Source organism: Mustela lutreola, chromosome 7 (genome assembly GCF_030435805.1).
Source record: "Mustela lutreola isolate mMusLut2 chromosome 7, mMusLut2.pri, whole genome shotgun sequence".
Classification (NCBI taxonomy): domain Eukaryota; kingdom Metazoa; phylum Chordata; class Mammalia; order Carnivora; family Mustelidae; genus Mustela; species Mustela lutreola.
Window position 1 is genome coordinate 74,097,250 of NC_081296.1, and position 22,153 is coordinate 74,119,402.

At 40.5% G+C, this 22,153-nt stretch overlaps 1 protein-coding gene across 1 annotated transcript in view; it reads right to left on the minus strand.

The window, feature by feature from the left end:
- The window catches only part of FBN1 (fibrillin 1), a 235,519-nt gene that overhangs the window by 45,941 nt on the left and 167,425 nt on the right, over nucleotides 1–22,153 (minus strand). The window contains exons 32-42 of the mRNA XM_059181480.1: nucleotides 14,274–14,396; nucleotides 14,011–14,133; nucleotides 12,742–12,867; nucleotides 10,748–10,870; nucleotides 8,878–9,000; nucleotides 8,399–8,563; nucleotides 5,749–5,817; nucleotides 5,527–5,652; nucleotides 4,219–4,341; nucleotides 3,426–3,584; nucleotides 561–632 (exon numbers count right to left, since the gene is read on the minus strand). Of these exons, the coding sequence (XP_059037463.1) occupies nucleotides 561–632; nucleotides 3,426–3,584; nucleotides 4,219–4,341; nucleotides 5,527–5,652; nucleotides 5,749–5,817; nucleotides 8,399–8,563; nucleotides 8,878–9,000; nucleotides 10,748–10,870; nucleotides 12,742–12,867; nucleotides 14,011–14,133; nucleotides 14,274–14,396 (1,332 nt within the window). The remainder of the gene's footprint in view (nucleotides 1–560; nucleotides 633–3,425; nucleotides 3,585–4,218; nucleotides 4,342–5,526; nucleotides 5,653–5,748; nucleotides 5,818–8,398; nucleotides 8,564–8,877; nucleotides 9,001–10,747; nucleotides 10,871–12,741; nucleotides 12,868–14,010; nucleotides 14,134–14,273; nucleotides 14,397–22,153) is intronic.

Here is a 22,153-nt window from a genome sequence, read left to right on the forward strand (position 1 = left end):
TGGTGTCTGCTCCAGTTACCAGATGGGGCCTCTCACTGGAAAGATTTTTTTTTTTTTTTAATTTCACATCTGAAATTCCCAAAGCAGATGACCTGAGGAGATTCCAGGTGAGATAAAACTGATCCCCAAAAGGGATTTACGTGCACAATCTACACATAAAGATTGGTATGAAAAGTCATATTAAACTCATGTCTCAGACAGAAGGAAAGATTGGGAGTTATAGTCAAATCAAATGTCAACTGGCCCCACTCCCAGAACCTCTCTCCTTGTTGATGCCTAGCGTTGGTTTAACTAAACTTGATTGTAATTTTGTGAAAAGCTTTCCAGCCCCCTGAATCACGAGCCACAAATGCGGCTGCCCATTAGGCGGAGCCACACAGGGGATGTGCACTTCATTTCAAACAAAGAATCAGGGTTTCAGTAAAGCTAAATGGCATGGTTTAACTATTTTTTCCTTCTAAGAAAAAAAAAAAAGCAAACTGAGAAAATATGGGTGTGTATTTCCGTTCTTAAACACAAAGGCAAAACCAGAAAATTCCAACAGTGGCACCATGACTCACCAACAGGTAACCCAGTGTAGATGTCAATGACGAAGCCGGGCCTTTGACTTCCGCAAAGCGTAGCAAATTCATCTGCAAAGATGAAGCAAAGATGGGGAGGGAGGAGCAAGAATGAGGGTCAGCGAAGAGCCACGACTGCGCCGAAAGAACTTACTTCGTAAACGTCTTCAAAATTATTTCTGTATTTTGAAGAATTTAAAATAAGAAAAAAATCTGAAAGTTCCCCCAGATGTTGTAACCTTGCCCTTAAGGCAAACACTGAATATTTAGAATGTATCTTATCTTTTCTATAACCAGCAAGGCTCCAATAAAGGATGTTGTACATTTAAAAAAAAAAAAAAAAAAAAAAAAAAAAAAAAAGTGAGCTCATGTTGACGTATTACTAAGGAAGAAGCGGAGGTCTCCACATCACTGCCCACGCATTCGTATGAGCTTGCCTGTAGGAATTTGGGTTTCTAGAAGAATGCTGTTCAGCTCTGAACCAAGGGACTGGCAAGAGTGCCTCTTTCCATTTGCATTAAGGGATCTAGGATTTGAGGAATGCTTACAAAAGCCATTTCCTCAGTAGATCGGCGGAGACCACAGCAAATCTAGCCAAGTTCTTGACATCAGGTCTATTAATGACTAATTCAGTTCAAACAACCAACTTATGTCACTACTTCAATTTAGGGAGCTGGATTTCATTCGGTGCAGCTCTCTTGTTTTTACTCACTGCCTCCCCCAACCCTCTATCTTCCTCGCATGTGCCCGAATAATTCATCAAAGTTGATAATAAGGGACAAATGAAGTATCATCTGCAGTCCCTTTTAACTTTGAGGTCCTGTAATTCCAGATCCTGACTGTAACTGACAGAATGTGGCTTCAAACTAAGCTCAAGGTGGCCATTGCCTTGTTGGTCAAATCCGCTGAAAATTATAAAAAGTTTCTGGAAGTATTTTAATCAAAATGAAGTATGTTCTTCCCATAGTGCTTTATTTCTTCGATATCTGAGTACCTGATTCTAACAAGTATAGTGCCAGCTGATACTGGTCATCCAGACAGATTTCAGGAACTCCCAAAATGTGTGCAGACTATATAACTAATGAAAATCCATGACTAGATTTGGCCAAGATTCAACACAAAGAAGAAATCTTGCATTTTATATTTAGAATACTTCAGTTCTGAAAAACTCAGGTATTTCTAAAAGTAAATGATAGTCCTTATTTGGGGTTTCCAAGGCAGCCTGTGGGAGAACAGTGATCCATTAAGGCTTTTTAAAAATACAAAAAACTTTTATTTCTCTTTGTAAAATCGAATTTAAAAATTTTTGTGTGTGTTTTCTAACAGAACACTTTGTGAAAACAATACATGCAATAATAAATGCATTTTTTGATCTAATTAAAAAATATATAGACACAGAAACATAGAGTTTTATATGTAAATACACACCCCAGGTATATGTAACCTCCATCTTTTGGGCTGATAGGTATGTATAATCAAAAGATTTGAAGACCATTGGTCAAAAGCAGGGGTTAGCAATTTTTTTTCCTAAAGGGCTAAAGAGTAACTATTTTAGGCTTTGTAGGCTGTTAAAATTGTTCAACTATTCTATGAAAGCAGCTATAGAAAATAAGTAAGCAGATTGGGATGGCTAGGTTCTAATATAATTTCATTTAGAGACACAGAAATTTGAAGTTCATGTGCTTTTCAGGTCATGACCTGCTATTCTTTGGTATTTTCCAACCATTTTTGAAAATGTAAAAACCATGTTTAGCTTTTGGGCCATACGAAAATTGGTGGCGGGCTGGATTTGGTCTGTGAGCTGTAGTTGTCTGTGCCAACCCCTGGTCTAGAGACATCCTGCAGACTGGCGATAACTATTGGTAATTCTAAGTGGTGATGATTACATTATTTCTGGAGTAAACAACCGATGAACTGGTGTATTTCCCTAAAAAAGAATATTCTGTCCTATGCATTGTCCGAGAGCACCAGACAAGAGATTTAATGTCTTCCAGATCACTGTGGGGAGTGGAGTAGGTACTACAGGATGTTCTGATCACACCTGCCTCACAGTTCCTTCACTCTAAATGGTAATGTCATCATTTACCTGCTGATGTAAGAACCATGCACCAATGCACTTCATTACTCCAAGGACATGGGTTAGGCTTTTTTTTTTTTTTTTTTAAATAAATAGCATCATAGAGATTTTTCTCTGTGAGGATATACGAAAAAAGTTCTCTCAAGAAGGGTTGTGCTTTTGCATGGTGTTAGGTTTGCTTTATAGTCATTGAGACTCTTAAACTTGATTATCGCTCCCTTTTTATATGAGCTGCTAGGAAGTTTGGAGCCAAACTTATTGCTCATCTTTGGCAAGGGTGTAGAAATTCCCAGCTCAGATTTTTGCATATTAGCCTCGCTCCTTGCTCCAAGTTTCTTACCCTTGTTTGCCATTTGCCTTAGGCCTTCTTATTTTACATTGAAATCTTTGTGGGTTGCCTTAAATTCCTTTTGGAACAAGACCAGTTATAAATAAGTAAGAATAATAGGAATATGGCTCACCTATCTGTCCTATTGCTCTGCCTAATGCTTCCAGTCTTTTGGCTACAGTGTGAACACCATAACAAAAACAATGTTTATAGTTTTATGATATGCTGAGTCTGTAAGTCTGGTGAATGAACTAGGGTACACGTTAGAAAGTGTGTTCTGTGACTCAATTTTCAGCCAGAAGGACTAGAATCAACTGTGAATTTAAACAATTGCCTTTGTGAGCAAATTTCTGCTTAGGAAGATCAACAGTGAACCCTTTTCTTCCTTTGCGGAGACTAATTTCCCCAGCAGTCCCTGAGTAATTTATCAACCTATGTTTTTGGCGATGGTGCAACTCACCTGTGCTTGGGATGGGACACTGCTCACAGGGCTTATTCCAGGCCCGGCCAATGTTGTACGAACAACAGCACATCTTCTTGGTCATATTGAACAAAAGTTCTCCGTCACAGGTCTGGTTGTCAGCATAATAGTTTCTGTAGCACAGACTTCTTCTCATATCTAGAGGGAAGCCGTTGGTGATGTCTCGGGGAGAGCATGACAGATTTCTAAGGGGATGCTCAAGGAGTGCCCTTCTTTTGGATTTTACTGAAACTCGACTTTGATGAGAGCCGGGACAGCCTGCCCTTACACAATTTTCTATCCACATATGCTGCTGTAAGAAAGGGGACTTTGAGAAACGTATTCCCTGGCATTTTGTGCCACAGAACGAAGTCATTATGGAGCTGCAGAATTAATAAACTTTACACGACTCTCCACCCAGTCTCTTAGTAACAATTCTCCACTGCTATTTGGCAACAATTTTCTCATTTCCGACTCATGATGTTTTAATACTGTAGGTCAGTGCTGTAAATATAATTGTATAAAGATACACCCAAAGTCAAACAAAAGAAGTACTATGAAACTGTTGTTTGGGATTTTCCAACATTACATTTTAAAGAAAACTCCCCAACCACCCACACAAGGTGGGGGAAAAGGGCCAAGATTATGGTTTACAAGGGAGGAGGCTCTGTTGCAAAGACAGTGAAAGGGTGGCAGGCAGCACCGGATCGATGAGTAAAGTAACACTAAAGACCAACTGCTGGACTTGCAGATGAGGACCCGACCAGCATGAGTCAGGAAAGCCTGGACTCACCCATGCAATTGTTCCCCCCATTCACTTGCATGTAGTCTGGAGGGCAGATGCAGGTGTAGTTGCCGACAGTGTTGTAACATGTTCCTGGACCACAAATTCCAGGGGTTTCACATTCATTCACATCTGGAATCCAAAGAGAAAGTGGCATGTGAATATGAAAACGTCACTCTCTGCAAGGGCCTGAGACTCAGTGTCCCTGTAAATGTTGACAATGGTCGAGAAAATCCACAGGGGCACTTGGAAATCTGGATAAGAAAAATAGATGCTTAATTCATCAGTGTCCTTAATTCATCAGTGTCCATCTATGCTCAGTGTGTGTGTTTTTAAGAAAGGAGGTTCCAGAAAAAGATATGAGTTCCTAATACATAAGTAACATTTATTTTACTGTAACATCCTCAAAGGCATGCAGAGATGGAAATGTGGACAAATTATAATTCTCAACTGTCCTTCAGAAAGACCGCTAATACTTCGTATGTTCTCAAAATCAGTGGAAGGATATGTACACCCTGAAGTCATCAACCATGGGCGTTCATGAGTCTGCGTGGATAAGGTGGTACGGAAGGAGACGTTTCACACCCCTGTCCAAACATAGGAGTTGATTCTAGCGTTTGTTAATTCCAGGGGTCTTAGAGCTATGTCATATACATTGTGGTACTCAGCTAATACCCAGCGAGGTTGTCACTTATCAAGGTCACCTAATAAGACTTTTGGAGAGCCAGAGGAATATTTCTCCTCCAGGATACAAGGATGTATCTTCCCTAACTAGTCGTGTGACTCCTGCATATAGATGAAAACCATCGCTTCCACCCTGGTCTATGGTCCAAGCACTCTGAAAGCCAAAAGTGGTCAGTGGTCTCCATCTTCCCAATACAGGAGTTATCACTTCCATCCTAAAACCAAAGAGGCTGCCTTTTTAAGGGAAGCTCATTTTGGCGCATTCATACAGATGATAAATCGTGAAGAACAGGAAGAAGAGGAACTCAGAACCTCCCAGAATATACAAGTCACTGAAATGAGTCCTGTGCTACTCTAACAGAAATGGCTTTTCTAAAGTGGCCAGAAAACTGCAGCCATAAGGGAGACTATAGCCCAAGAAAATAAAACTCCAATTTTCTTTCTTAGAAAAAGAGGAAGATTTGGGATGTACTGGAAATGACAGCACATCGGTAACAATACAAGCTGCCCCATGTGCAGCTGGCTGTGTTCATGTTTAGACCATTGTGCTATACTGTTAAATTCTTAAGTTTTTCTGGTGATTCTATGCTGGTTTTGGGGTCTCAAGCTGGAAGAACTCCTCCTCCTCCTTACCATCACACACTCGGGTATCTTCGTTCAGGTAGTAACCGGTTGGACAGCGGCACTGGAAACTGCCAAACGTGTTGATACATTTCCCACCTTGGCACAGCCCGGGGAGCTCCTGGCACTCGTCGATGTCTACCACAACGAAAACAATAGCATTTCTTCAGCATTGTCAATAACCCCGAGGAAGTTCAAAAAGTGCGTACTTTAAGGTCAAGGATACAGAATTACCTTCCAATATAACTGTGATAGGATTGGGCCGAAAACCTTCTCCTCCAGGACAAAGAATTTTGTACTCAGCTATTGAAACAAAAAATCGAAGTGAGTTCTACTGAAAAGAAATAAAATAAAATAAAATGGAAAAAAAAAGTGAGTTCTTTTGAACCAAAAATTTCTAGAAATAGTGTTCTTAAGAGAAAGACTGACATATCCACCTGAAAATATTCCCTTTCAGTAATCTTTAACAGTTACCCCACCTGTCTTAAGCAAGTCAACAACTTTGTATATACATATTATTTTCAAATGGCTCTTACCATGTGTGCCAAATAAGTGTTAGCCCAGTGTCTCTAGACTTTGGACCCTCCACCTACTCTCCTGGCCTCATGGTCTTGGGAACTATCTTATTCCCTATCGCTGTCACTATTTCTTTGTACAGATTTTCTTCTTCTTTTTATTTTCTAACAAACTCCTCCATTTTTTATATTTTGTTCAGCCTTACTTCTTCTGCAGAGCTGTAATTCCTTCCTTATTAATATATTTTTTTAAAGGTTTTATTTATTTGACAGAGAGATCACAAGTAGGCAGAGAGGCAGGCAGAGAGAGGGAGGAGGAAGCAGGCTCCCCACTGAGCAGAGAGCCCGATTCGGGGCTTGGTCCCAGGACCCTGGGATCAGGACCTGAGCCGAAGGCAGACGCTTAACTGATTGAGCCACCCAGGAATCCCTCCTGTCCCACTTCTCTCTTTAATTCCTAGAGATCTTTCTTGCCCCTCTGTTTCTACTGACGGCAGGACTGATTTCTAGTTTCCTAAACCAACTTTCGACAGCGTCCTTTGCTTCCCTCCCGTGAATTCTGTCATTCAAGTATTTCATGCAAAAACATTTATTTCAGTGCCATGCACCAGCAGTGTAATACATACAGGTACATGTGAATAAGAATGAACTAATCTGCTGTGTCTTCCTGGTGAGCTTCGATAAGAATCAGCTCTTTCAAAATCATCAAGGTCTTTCCAAATCTGATCATCCCTCTCCTGGCTTTCTGAAATGTTATGAGTGTATGCCTAAACATATACATGTATGTATTCCAGTTCTAGTTCTGACCCAGTTTGGGGTAGTGTAGACCTCTACCGCTTTGCCAATCACTATTAATCTATAGAGCTGACTCTCCTACTTAAACATCTTGGCTTGCTTCTTTCAACATCAATGAAATTAGTTATCCCCCTCTTTCTTTTGTTCCTTCCTCCTCTTCCCGCAAACACCCACTCTTTTTAAGTCTTCTCTTTCAGGTCACACCCTCCCTTCAAGGACAATTTAAAAACACCCAAGTCATCACTATCTCTGCCATTGACAACTGGCTTGCCTTTCTTAAGAGAGGAGAGAAGGAGGTATCTGCTAAGAAAGTATTCATCCCTGTGCTGAGTGCTTGACATGAATGACTTCTTTTAATCCTATAAGGCATGACAGGAATGAGGAAACTCAATCTTGCTAAGTGTAACTGACCCACAGTGACATGGGTGGCAAGTGAGAGAGTCCTAATTGGCACCAGGAGTGCTCCTTTTCCTGCTCATGGCACTGTGCCTGTGCTTTCTTCCCTTCTTGAGATGTACACTGAATTATAGCTTTTCTGTCTGGATCATATCTTGCTAGACTGTACACTTCTGGAGTACAGAATCCAGTCTAATTCATCTTTGCACACCCAAAATATACACTCAAGGCACCCAACAGACAATTTTAGAACAAGTGAATAAGTGACCGTTCAGCAAGGAAAGAATCCATACCTATCCCAATATATACTATTAGCAGCACCACTGACCTTTGCCTAAGAAGCTGTATTTGAGTCTAACTCCTAAAACAAAGCCCACTTTGAAACACGAGAAGCCTTTTATATTTTTAGAAGACTTACTTATGTCCATAAAATCACATTCTGAAGCTTTCCTTCAAGTCCTATCACAAGAGTAGAAATAGTCTTCCCTTTCATATTTATTTGACTAATTGCTTCTCTTTCACCCAGGGACACTCTGGTCTGTCCTAGAGCTTTTGAAAATTAACTAATCACCTCTTGACGACAGGAGAGATCAGTCAATGTATTTCTTGGACGTTAAGCAATATTCTCTAAGTAACCTAGCCTGGAAAATCTTTAAAATAATGCTATGTGGCTTTTCACTCAGAAAGAAATGAAGTGTGGCCCGCCCCACCTGACCTTTTAGTACAAGCCAACTGGGGACATTTCTGATACCCAGATCGGGAGTGGGGTCCCTCAACAGGGCTGAGAGTTTTGATCTTCCTTCCCTGACCAAACAGGAGAGACTGGTAGCAGCTCGCTCTCTCTGTGGTTTCTAGCCTGTGGATCTAGAATGGACAGGTGGTCTGAGCAGGACTAATAATAATTTGTGGAGCATAAGGAAACATGGGGGTCATGGGGAGATGGAGAGGAGAAGGGAGTTGGGGGATATCAGAGGCGAGACAAACCATGAAAGACTGTGGACTCTGAGAAGCAAACTAAGGGTTTTGGAGGGGAGGGGAGTGGAGGGCATGTATTGCATGGAGCACTGGGTGTGGCGCATAAACAATGAATTCTGGAACACGGAAAAGAAACTTTTTAAAAAAGGGGAAAAAAAGAAAGTAAAAACGAACAAACAAAAAGCAGGAGGATATACACTTACAGGTGTTCACAGCAGGGCACAGCTCACACGGAGTACCCCAGGCTTTCCCCAAAGAACAGCAGCAGGAAGCCTTGGAGACACCAACTCCAATTTCATTGCTACAGGCTGTATCTCCGTTGTCTCCTCGAGGCCGAATATCCAGATAGCAATTCCCAGAGCGAGTATCTATTTACCATATACAGACAAAAGAGTGTCAGGAAGATTCCGTCTAGGTGAGGACTGAAACTTCAAATCCATCTCAGAAACTGTTTAAAAACTGTTTAAAAACCAGAATTTAGTTTTACTAGGAAACTAAAAGGTGCCCAAACACATATACTGGGACTCTGACCTATAGAAAAAAATAACTGAGAGTATAAACCAGATTTAGGAAATGTTGAAATTTTTACATTATTACTTTTGAAGAAAAAAATTGAGTGTGGAATGTTTAAGGCTGCTTTAAAAATAAAAGTATCCTTCTCTAAGAAGTTTTAAGAGCTTACCAACACAGCCAACTCGAGTCGGGTTTAGCTCAAAGTCGGGGGGACAGTCACAGGTATAGCTGCCTGGGGTGTTGACACAGTTCCCGCTGATGCACGTGGTTGGGTCCAGACACTCATTAACGTCTAAAACCAAACAGCGAGGGGCACAATTATCAGCCAATGTAGGGGCAGACATCACCATAAAATGGTAGCACTGGGTCTGGGGCTCCCCACAAGAATTTTAAGAGTTACTAGTTATAATTACACCTAGAAATACAGTCTTCCACTTCTGAAATAAAACCCCTCAGGAAGGAAATATGTCATCATCTTTGGTCTTTTTCCCCTGGAACACATTTAGCATTCAAATCTGTCATCAGGAGAAAATAGAACTTTGGAACTAGGAAAAATATTCCAGTGAAGGTAACTGAAAGCAAAACACTACTGTGACCTCGGTCAACCAAAAATTCAGACACAGGTTTTAAGAAAATATATTTAATATGTGTGGCTTGTTATTTCATCAAATTAGAGCAAGATGTCCCCGGGAACCCTGAGGAATGGGCAACTTCTGCCGCTTCCCCAACTGGGCAAGCTCGCCTTGGGGCCGCTGAGTACGAGTGTAGATGCATGCACAAGGCTTAGCATGTCCCTTCAAGCCTGCTAAGAGTCACTCTCCCATCCCTGATGCTGTGTGGACTACTTCCCTTTCAGTTTCTATTCCAAAAATATGTGCAGAATTCCATATTTAGGACATGGGTTTTGGCACACTGCACTCTGTGTAATCCTTTTGTCTGTTTGGAACACTCATGAAACATTCAAGAACAGGCAAGCTGACTCAGAGAGAGGAGGATGGGGAATGAGGGGGATACCTTCTCCTTGGGCTTCCCTCTCACCCCGCCTTGGACCTGGTAACCCTCCTGCAGGTTCCACTGCAGACAATGCATTTGTTCAGACTGCCTGTGAACTTGCAGGTGAACAGGGCAGACTAACAGGAAAGGAGAGAAGGCAGAATGAAGCTGATGGTAATCTGGTGGCGCCGAGGAAGGAGTATGGGCTGTGGAGAGGCAACTTCCTCAGGTATGTTGGATGTCCAATGCGGTGTCATAACAGTTTTCAGAAAAAGCAGAAGAAGAATGCCTGGGGAGGAGTACCCTGGTCCAAATTTATTTCAGGGAGGGGGTCGTGATAGTGGTGGTGGTCATCATAGTCTACAGAGCCACTGAATGACAGCTTGTTTAGGTAGCTGGAAAAAAAAAAAAAACCCCATCTTTTCTCCCCTGAAATCCTGGGCCTGTCCAGAAAGAGAATTGCAAATGTCTTGCAAAGTCTTAACTCAGTGTCTAAGTGAACCAAGTGATGTTCTACCGAGGGCCTATAGCTTTTCTCATTTTTTTCCTTATGCTCCCTGAGAATTCCTTGCTCCACAAGAAAACAATCTCTATGCTAGAAACTGGTAGGCGAGTTCTCTGTATCACATTCCCTGGTGACCAGAGAAAGGCCAGGGTGGCAAGGGGTGGGAGTTACAGTGGAGAAGTGCAAGGAGAAAAACTCATAATCCCAGCACAGTGCATGCCTTTCAAAAGGAAACTCTACGCAAATGTGCCTAAGGAGAAAAGGAATAGCTGGGAAGCCTAACAGCCAATGCACCCCTGGAACCTTCTTCTGTGGCCGTGAGCTCAACCAAGACTACAGAGCTTGCTCCTTCAGCTGCCTGCTGCTCTTCCCGCTGCATCCTTACGTGTAACCATTTCCCAGGAATTTATTCTGGGATTTCTTTTGCCTTCTCCCTGCTTCCCTTTTGTGACTGAGCAATCCTGCGAGGTCCCAGGGAGGCCCCAACAGCCAGGTCTCCAGGACAGTTGGGAGCAGATTCTGATGTGAACAGATGTCTTACCTGTGCAATTCCCACCACTTCTGTCCAGTTCGTAGCCAATCTCGCACTCACAACGGAACAGGCCGGGAAGGTTATGGCAAGTTCCAAAGACACAGATGTTCGGAAGGGAGCACTCATCAATATCTTGGGGAGGGATGCAAAGGGGGAGAAAGGAAATTTACTTATTTTTTTGCTAAAGGAACTGCCTAATGTCATCATCCGATGCTATTAAGAAAACGAAGTTTATCTGACTTCAATCTAGGTGCTTCTCCTATAGCTAAATCAGCTACCATGGAAGTGAAGCCTCTTAGGTGAGAACTTACTTTTTTTCAGCCCCCAGTACATGCCAAGCAGTAAGCTAAGCATCACAGATGTACAGTTTCTGCTGTTCCACAAGGGCTTATGTCCCTTTTGTGAAGTAAGAGTCCAAAAGATTACTTTAGACCCAGTTCTTTGGTTGTTCTTATCTACAAGTCACTGTTCTTATCATGGGTTTAATTTCTACAAACCACAAAGGCTCTGTGGTAGCGTTTATAATCAGTTTTATAATCCTCTGGATCCCTAGAGCTACTTTGGGTGCTTCCTATTGTGGATGGAGACCTAGAAACTGCAGAAGCCTCTTTCAGGTCCTGGTCTCCCCCTCACGCTAACCTCCTGCTTAGGTAATGGACATGTAGCCACAAGCACAGCCTCAAGACTGGCTTTAAATAGCCATAATCCCTGTGCCGGCAATGATTTATATTAAGAACAAACAAACAAACACAGCCTTCCCTTATAGCACAGGGAGAAGCAAAACTTTGACTGTGACTATTTATGTTACCAGAGGTGGCAGAGACCCTGTTTTGGTTGGATGTTCAGAGTAACAAGAGTAAACAAGGCATTAGGCACATGGTCAAGAGCATAATCTGGTTTCTTGCCTCAGAGGAATTTTATATATCAAACTCTGCAGAGTTAATATAAACTGTTTAAAGAACACCTAATGGTTCCGTAACAAAGAAAAGTATTTACAGAGAACTCTATGAGAGAATGAGTATGCATGTCCTAGTGAAAGTTAATGTCCTATTAACCAGCAACAGTTATTAGTTAAGATATTAATCAGGGTCTTGTTTAAACTTCTACTGTCAATGGTTATCATTTGTTTATTTCTACTGAAATCTTTTTAGTTCACTGTAGACGCGCTAATTCTTCTCTGGAGGGATAATGTACTTAGACTTGACAAGTGTGGGGAAAGAAAAGAACCTTGTGCTTCCTAGTGGGAGCCATCCTGAGCCAACAGGCTCCTAGGGTTCCTCTTGTCCGACTAACACCTCTGGAAGACAGAGTTTTGAGCTAAGAGACAGCATGACATACAACATTATCCCTAGGGGCCCCCTACCGAATGGATTTGCAAAGGACTCTTCCATGTTCACATATAGTAGATACTTAGAGACCATGTGAGATATACCCAGTACATTATTCTACATATGGAGAAGATTATCTGCTCTGTTATTATTTTATTTCTAGAAACCAAACCATAGCAGAGATTAAAAACATATTTAAAGAGAATCCTTCAACAGGACATGATTCGGGGTCTGGTACTTGGACCTCTTCCCCTAGTGTTGGGGACAAACAGGTTGCACTGAGCTGACCATGCTCAGTTAGCCTCTCTCTCCTATGACCAACGGGTGTACTCATGCAGACCATATGGCCAAGGTGGGGTATGCAGCTTTGTGGCCAGAAAGCTGAGATTTTTCTCTGTACGAAGAGAAATGGTCCAGCTGGAGACCCAATACCTCCACAGACTGAACAGACCACCTCAGATCTGAAGCCAAAACATATGTCAGTAGGTAACTAAGTAAGTAACTAAGTAAATAAATAAATAATAAAGAAGTAAGTAAATAAATATTATATATAATATATATCAATATATAATAATAAATTAACATATAATATATAATATATATTTATCAGAAATGCTCAAATAACCTAAGCTTGTCAGGCCCTGCAAGGGCCCTCGCAACTTCCCCGTCAGTTACCTTCACAAGCTTTCCCATCCGCACTGGGCACAAAGCCCATGTCACATTCACAGCGGTATCCTCCAGGGGCATTCAGGCACTGGCCATTGCCACACAGATTCAGGTTCTCCGAGCACTCATCAAGATCTACAGTCAGAAAGACACATAAGTTACTCTTCCCCAGTTAGGAGCTTTCCGGTTCCCCACGTCTTTCTTTCTTTCTTTTTTTTTTTTTAAATCATTGTCAACTTCCTGAGTGTAGTGAGATCTCATCATAGTTTCTATTTGACACCTTTAAACCCATTCTTTCCCCTTCTTTGAATGTTAGTATTGACTAATCCATGAATATGGGGCTCAGATTCAGAATCCTGAATTATCCCTAATGATGTAAAATGAAGAATAAGTCCAATGCATCATTCAAATTAAGGCTTTCATGAGCAGGGTCGTGCACAGAAGGACACATCCATGACAGGAAATAATGTGCCATGATTTGTGTCCATTTCTCAGGTTTCAGACTTGGCTCGGATGGGCAGCAAAAGACCTAGAACACCAACTACAGAGGAGGCCAAACATTCCTGTCTGCTAGATCTCTCCTGAGCTTTGCTAATAACCACAGGCACTAAATATCAAACACATGAACCATATATGCCCAATACATAAAACTCTGAATATTTTCTAACGAGTAATGGGAGGTTTATGACAACAAAAATTCACTGGGTTGGACAAACAATTTCAAATACAATAAAAATTTTCAGCGAGTTGAAAAAGTTCCAGGTATATTAACTGACTGAGCCTTAGTCTGCTTTATGTTTAAATGGAGTCTTGTGAGGGAAGTTCTCAGGATACATTAATGCTTCAAGTCATGTGAAACAGACCTCAATATCTTATGTTCTAGAACTTCTGAATTCCTGTTCCTCACATAGCTTTCTACAGCAAGCTCACCCTTGGGTTTGGTACAGAAAACAAGTCAACAGTGGAAAATAGGCACAAATATATAAAGGCTAAGGATTATAAATAGAAGTGTGATTTTATTTTATTTTTTTTAAGTAAGGACATCATTGCATACAGTGATACCCATACCAACTATATAATTGACTACATTTAACTTTTGAGGTCTCTCTAATTGACCTGGCTCCAAACTTCCATTCCATGGGGAGGTAGTTTCAAATAACCAATCATCTCTGTTCAAAGTTGACTATAATGGACCAGAAGAATCGACAGTCTGAAAGACAGAGGAACACCTGGCTTTTCTGGTTGCCATCTACGCAGTTGCTTCCAGCACGAGCCTACCTGTACAAGTGAAGCCGTCACCCGTGTATCCCTCTTTGCAGAGGCAGCGATAGGAGCCCATGGTGTTCTTGCAATCTGCATGTTGGCTGCACATGTGTGTTCCATTGGAGCATTCATCCAGATCTTATGAAAAAAAGTCACACCATATGAACAAAAAGCATCACATTTAGAGTCAGTAGCATAGACATTTTTTCTGTACAGAATTAATATTTTCAGGTTTATAATCTACACAGTTCCTGAGAAGCATCTATTTTTCAACTCACCGGTGCACTTAATGCCATCTCCAATCCATCCCAGGCTGCAGCTACACTTGAAGCTTCCTGCTGTGTTAGTACATACCGCATGTCTGTCGCAGTTGTGAGCTCCAATCTCACACTCGTTGATGTCTGGAAAAATCACCCGGGGTTTAAAAAAGTTTAGCACAGATGCCTTTTTGGTCTTTTAAGTAACTTAGCAAGAGCAACTAGCAACTTCAAAAGTTGACTCACTTTCACACTTTCCGTAGTATAATAGAGATTGGTTTGGTGCCTACTTATACAACTCTACATATATTGAACAGCTTCAAATTTTAATTTATAAAGAAAGGACAATATGATGCTACTTGCTACTATTAATTCTAAATATCTCCCATTACTTTAATGTAAGCATCCAGTCCCTGCAAAACAAAATGGACCTCTTTCTAGTTGAAGACCTTAAAAAGTGATCTGCCTAATGTTCCATGGCATTAAAACACGTGGTCACACTTTTCTATTCCCAGTATTTTTATTAAGTCAACTACAGAGTAATGGTGCACATTGTTATCATATCTCATGCAAAGGAACACAATATTACTGGCATACTAGGAAACTTTTTCACTCATACGTCATGTATTAAATATATTTTATTCTTCAATGGACATATATTATTTAATTATGCTATATTTTAAAAGAAGTTTTACTTTAGGCATTGCTAATTCAAACATTTGCAGGGAATTTTCCTTCAGGCAGTGAGTGAACCATCTTTCCTCTAGCTTCTTAGTGTTCTAGCATGTTGGAGACCCAAGGCGCCTTGTATATTTCATGTAAAACTCAAATCAATCCAATGGATATTTTTCTGTAAAAGGAGCCAGATTAAGGTCGTATTACTGTCAAAAAGAGAAAACAGGCCTATAATGGAGTCACTTGTGTTAAGCCCTATATCAGCAAACCACGGCTTAATACCTAGCTTAATTGCTTAATACCTAACTTAATTGGAGCGAAACTTTTAACTAGTCAATCTGGAGTTACCTGTTTAGCACTGAGAGGTAATCTACCCGATAGACCTCTTCTGTCCCCATAGGAAGGTGACCTTGCCTGAAACAATCTCCTCTTTCCTTGTTTCTCTGCCCCCTTCTACCAGAAAAACTTTCCACTTTGTTCAGCTCCTTGGAGCTCCTTTGTATTCACCAGATGGGAAGGTGCTGGGTGCATAAGTCATAGAATAAAGCCAATAAGATCTTCAAATTTTACTCAGTTCAATTTCATTTTTAATACTACTAAAAGACTTCAAATTTTTGAACGTTCTCCATTCTCCAAAATTCCATTTCCAAATTTAGCAAAGACAGATTCTATACTATAAAAAGTGCTATAAAATATAAAGTGAAATGTTTTGTTTTCTGTGATATTGTGGCTTATAATAAGAAATAAACATTCGGAGGCACCTGGGTGGCTCAGTGGGTTAAGCCTCCGCCTTCTGCTCAGATCACTATCTCAGCATTCTGGGATTGAGCCCTGCATCAGGCTCCCTGCTCTTCAAGGAGCCTGCTCCCCCCCCCCCCCATCATCTGCCTCTCTCCTTCATTGTGACCTCTCTCTTTGCCAAATGAATAAATAAAACCTTAAAAAAAAAAAAAAAGAAAGAAAGAAAGAAAGAAAGAAACTTTTTTCCTCCCTGATTCTGGTACAAAGCTCCTAAAACCCTTGGAATTACCTAAGTGATGAGAACATAAAGATGTCCTCTTATAATATTGATGAGGTAAATTTTGGACTTCACCTCAGGATGGGGTTTGTTGCCCAGAGAATGAACCATGTGATTCAAGGGCTAGAACTTTCAGTTCCACCCCACCGACCTCCATCAGAGAGAGGATGGGGGTTGAATTAATAGCCAAAACCAATGATTAGATCAATCACGCCTATGTAATGAAGCTTCCATAAAACCCAGAAAGATGGGTTCAGAGAGCTTCTGGATTGATGAACATAGAGAGATTCACATAGAATGGCTTGCTCAGAGAGGGCCTCGAAGCTCCACACTCCTGTCCCATGCCTTGCCCTGTGCATCCTTTCCCTCCCCTGTACTGTTCCCAAGTTGTATCCTTTTATAATAAACTGGTAATCTAATAAGGAAACTAGTTTCCTGGGCTCTGTGATGGGATAGAGGATTGGTGGGAACCTCTAATTTATAGGATTAACAGCCAGTCACTCAAAAGCCCAGATAACAACCTGGACTTGTGATTGGCTTCTGAAATAAAGACAGTTTTGTGTAAATGAGTCCTTGACCAGTGAAATTTTTCACTATCTCTGAGTAGATATTGTCATAGGAATTGAGTTGAATTTTAAGACACTCTGTTGATCAGAACTGAAATTGGTCCAGAATCCTTATTCCCCAAAATGAATCCATAATAAAAGATAGGTACTTCACTTTATAACAACTTTTTCATCAACTAAGAACTCGTAAGCCTGGATACTATGACTCTATATGGAAACCAACGTCTAACACAAAACTTAGGTCAAGAAGGATAGTTTTGGCATGTGAAATGTTGCAAGAATTTTCAGTGATCCTTTGAAAAGTGGCATAAAAAAAAAAAAACTGGGCAAGCAACTTGTGTTTACTCTTTTGTTTACTTAAGAAGCCCAATTAAATGATTTGAAAGTGTTTGGAAACACGCTGTTTGCCATGTGTTCCATCTGAAGCCCTGAAATGGTCCTGGCATCTTTGGCTTCTTCATAACTTCTAGAGCAAACACAAAATAAAATAATGGTATTTTTCCTACAAAAATACTTCATAACATCACTAACGATCGTAAAATGAAAACATGCTTGGAAGAAAGTTCTTGCAATTACGACATATTGTATGGGTGAATTTTAATGTAGCCTTGGCAACCACGTGCATCTACTGAGTTATTAAAACAGGTCAAGGGAGGCACATACCAGGCGGCTTTAGACTTGTGACTGGAAGCTTTAACCAACTGAATAATTGAGCACGGCACATTCCAAGGAAATAAGGAGGAAGGCCAGCCCAGGGATAACAGTTGTAAGTATGCTAGGGAATTCAAGAAAGTAAGCCTGACCTCACGGGCTCCCAAGCGGGTCCATCAACACTTCTTTCTTCCTCAGGTAACCACTCCCCTCAGAGTTAAGGACCACTTTTGCAGAGTCCTGTCTTCATTTCCCTCCTTTATTTGTCCTGATCTCTGAGTTGGGTAGAAACGATGAGCTTCCATTGCCTAAGTATTGAAGCTTCTTAATGTTATAAAAGTCAAGGAATTTTCTAAGTGGAAAAAACTCACAATTTGACTTTCTTAAGTGTCAGTTACTCTGAGGAGGATACCGTGGTCCCCAAGAACATGGGGACTTTCAAGGGACCCAAGACCAGTAAGTGGCAGAACTCATTTCTGAGTCCGTTAGAGCATTTCCCTGTCCGCTGCTTGGCTCTCTTTCCTTTGGGCCACAGCAGCTGAATCTTGCTGATTTCTTCAATCACATAAGGACTTTATTCTAAATCTCAGTTTCTGGAGTTTTCAAAACCTTGTGAGCATTAACAGACTTACAGAAATTTTCTCTAATCTTTTCTACTAAGTACAATTTTCAGAGATGTTCATAGCCTGTCCATCTAGTAATTCTGTAATCTTTTTCTTTCCAACTTTCTAAGGACCCAAGGTACCCTGATTTTCATATGCCCTTGATACCTTCCATACGTAATCTTGCAATTAAGGAAACGGCCATTTCTTTTAAAAGGAGTCTCCCTCCCTTTTTATTTTTTTTTAAAGATTTTATTTATTTATTTGATAGAGAGAGATCACAAGTAGACAGAGAGGCAGGCAGAGAGAGAGAGAGAGAGAGGGGAAGCAGGCTCACTGCTGAGCAGAAAGCCCGATGCGGGGCTCAATCCCAGGACACTGGGATCATGACCCCAGCCGAAAGCAGAGGTTTTAACCCACTGAGCCACCCAGGCGCCCCTCCCTCCCTTTTTAAATCAGTAATATGCTCATATAAATTTCTAACTCAAGAAAATACATGTAGTTTTACTGCAATGTTTTCAAGGTGAAAAGAAATTTGTAAGAAGCCATGTATCGTAGGCTTTAGGATACTAGGAGATGATACTCAGGAGCCAATATTCAACTCTCCATTTTATGAATATTTGTTTAAGCATTATCTCAATGACTTATTCTCGGTATGTAACAAGTGAATTAGAGAAAAAATTGGTCATAAGGTGTAAAGGCATCCTTGAGCAAAAGCTCCTCGCGTGTGTGTATTATGTGCATGCATACTATTGCCGACTATTATTTATTAATTATTTCCATGCAGCTTTGGGCCTAAGACTGTACTTCATTATAAAAGCAAACAGAAGGAGAAACTGAGCCATAAGGGAAACAAGCAAACAAAATGCTGTATTCAAACGTTTACTCCTCAACAGTGTGAAGGAAACATAGCACATGTTTGCCAAGAACATCTCTTTTGGTACAAATGTTCTCTTTCCCCCACAAGTTTGCTCCAGACAGAAAATTCTTTTTTTAAGATTAAGAATAAGCCCAAGCCAAGAAAAGCAAGGAAATTCAAATTTAGGGCTGACACAGCAACCTCCTTAACTCCACCAAAGTTCCCTCACAAAGACTCAAAGGTCCAACTCGCGTGGCTGTCTTGACAGGCAAGGGTGTGGTCTGAGCAGACCCCAGGCTCAGGTTCTGGGTGTGTCTCCCTGACACTCAAGTAAGGGCTTCTTCTCTGAGCCTCTCTGGCCTCCTCTGACAGTCATACAAGGAGAAGCAGCATCAACCCCACACACCTGCCCTCCTGTCACTGGGCTCCAGTCACAGCAGAGCTGACACACTGTGAGACCTCCTTAATTGGGCACTGGGGAAGAGGACAGTAGAATAAATGGAAAGGCCAAACACGAAGGCTTGGGTTTCTCAATATGGATCGAAATTTGAGCCAAAACTATTTAACTGAACACCCACGGAGTTTTCACAGGCTGACAGCCAGTAGAGGACAATTCACAGTGATAAGAAGCTGGAAGGAAACGGGCACAAATTCTCCCTGAGTCCTGATGGTTTTGAAGTATGTGATTCTCCATCATGGACTAAGACCTATGAGTAACATTTCTCATGGGATAAAAAGCAGAGAGTTTGCGAAATGGAATTACCCAGATACATGGCTATTTTAACCGAAAACAGTTCTGATTTTAATGGCATGCTTGCTTACTAACTGACTGAGCGAGCACATGGTGGCTGAGGGGGAGGGTAGGTTCTTACAAATTCGTTTGTGAAAGCCGGGACCCACCAAGGATGGCACCTAGCAGCAACCTGGCTCTCTTTCCTCCAGCCTATTGTCTAATTACGATGCCGTAGAATGAGCAGCAGAAGCCTTGCATGTGGGCCACAGAAAAACTGTAATCCAGCCCCCTTAAGCTAAGGACAGAAGAGCCGTGTACTAGATTTTAAGCAAAGGTCCATTGTCCCTCCATTAAATCAAATGTTCTTCTCAGCAATACCCACGATTTGAATAAAGCTTAAGGAGAAAACAGAAACTCTTAACATCTGTGTGGGATGGGAATGTAAGTCAGTGGGTGGATTCTGAGCACTGCTAAAGTGATTGGGAGAAAAAAACATGTTTATTTGTTAAAATGGAAACAATCAGTAATGACAAGGGAGCTGAAATATTTAGACAAAGCTGTAATGGAACCCAGAGGACATTTTTTGAGTTCTCATGAAAAAAAGTTCTTCCCTATGAAATAGCATACATATTTTTGTAATTCATTTACAGGGTACTCAAATATATATACATATATATGTATATATACATACATGGACACACATATTATAAATATATGCATCATATGTCTGTATACATATTATATATGTACAAAAATATATTTACATATATCACCAAAAACATCATTCCAGGTTTATTCTTCACTGTTACTTGTGGTGTGGCTTGCTTTATCCCATTAGGCAAGATTCATATCTATCTCTATTTACATTAGTTGCCTGGGACATTACAAGCACTTGTCTTTAACATGACTATCACTAGGGAAACCTGATGGTATTCTAAGTTGGGAGTGACACCAATTTTAAACTAAAAGCAGGCTAAAAGAGCCCTAGTTACATGGGATTAAAAATACATTTTGGCTCAGGTTTTTAAAAACTTGTTTTTAAGTATACCAAACTTGCTGCCAATTCCTGTTTGGGTAAGTCATTTCCAATCAAACGTGATACTTTTGGTTGAATAACAGTATTTACAGAGGACCTCTTTTTCTTCCCTCACTGATGCACCCCCTCTCTCCATACCTCACCGCAGGGGTGCTTACCCAAAAGGAACACTTGTTTAACTACAAGGCACCCTGAGGAGTTGTTCAAACTCATGAACCAGTGGAAGAACTAGCAATAAAATCCAGAGTTCTGTGACTTCACACAAGAAATTATCACAACCTGCGCTGCTATGATATCAAAGGGGCTATGAAACTCCAGTCTTCTCCCAACAGTGCTGGCTGGCTCCGATGAAACTGAAAAGTCATTTTAGGCTACAATTTAAAAGTAGGGGTTGAAAGAAGAGAGGGTTTCTTGGACCTCCAATCTAAGTTTCTGTTCATGCAATTTACCAAAAGACTGCTGTCATATCAAAACCAGTGTCATCTTCTCCAATACGGAGTACACAGCTCTCAACACCACAGTGCAAACTCAATTATGAAAAACAAGCCTTTTCATATTCAGAGTTTAAACTGATTTCAAGCATGTATCAATAACTCGTAGTATAGAATTTTGCCAAACTAGAAGTTGCATCTTCAACCAAAGTGGCTTCTATATACTGTGTCTGTAGGTCTCATTTTACAATGACAATAATAGCTACCATTTATTGACCAGCTACAGCATACCAAGCACTGTGCCAAGAGCATTATATATATTATGTCTCATTTATCTAAAATGATACTGATATTGTAGGACAACTTAAGCTTTCTTCATGGTGAAAGTCCTAAAATAATTGGCCTTTCCACATGCTTCTGTTAACTGGAATTTGGAGCACGAAATTCTAGAGATCCTTTTCTAATAGGGAATGAAGACTGTGCCATTAGATTAACTTCTCCCTCTGTAAGCCTCTTGGTTCTCTGGGCTGAATTTCAGCGAGTGCAACTGAACCAAACAATAGTATTAGCCTCTATTGCGTAAAATGCAATATGGAACTACCTTACCTTCCCCTACATTAGTGCCAGACTACCATCCCTTACCTCAGATCCTATATTTCTCTTGAAAGCTTACAATAAAGCATGAACTGCAGATATACTGAGCTAAGCATCATTTGTACCCCAGAGACCAGTAGTTGAGATTTTAAACACTGTTCCACTTATTAGAATGGATCCCTAGCCATGCTTCATATGAAGAGTAATATAGTGAGCATGAAGGCATTCTAGCTTCATGCTCCTTTTTATAATTTGGCTAGAACTTGTCATTTTTGAATCAATAGTAATATTATTGGCATTATCTTATATATCTATAAATTTGAAGCTTAGCATTATTGGACAGTTTGGAATGATAATAAATTTTCTTGAAAATAATGTTGATATAATTAAGAAAAGGACCTTTACCACACTGCCAATCTGCAAATATTTTAATGTTAGTTTCAAGTCACAAGGGCTTGCCAAACTGGTTTTTGGAATTAAAGTCTGTTATTTGTAAAGAAATTATGCCATTACTGAATTCAAGCTCACCATGATCTCCACTATATTTTAAATTGTTATATCCCATAATCTGTTATATTACTATAAGTAACCCTAGTAAAACTTTATTATATTATTCCACATACTTATGATCATGGCTTCAAATTTGAAAACACCAACTAAACCCTTAATAACAATATCTTCCATACAGAATGATTTTATTTGATGTTTAATAAAATAAGCTCCTACAAATATTGTG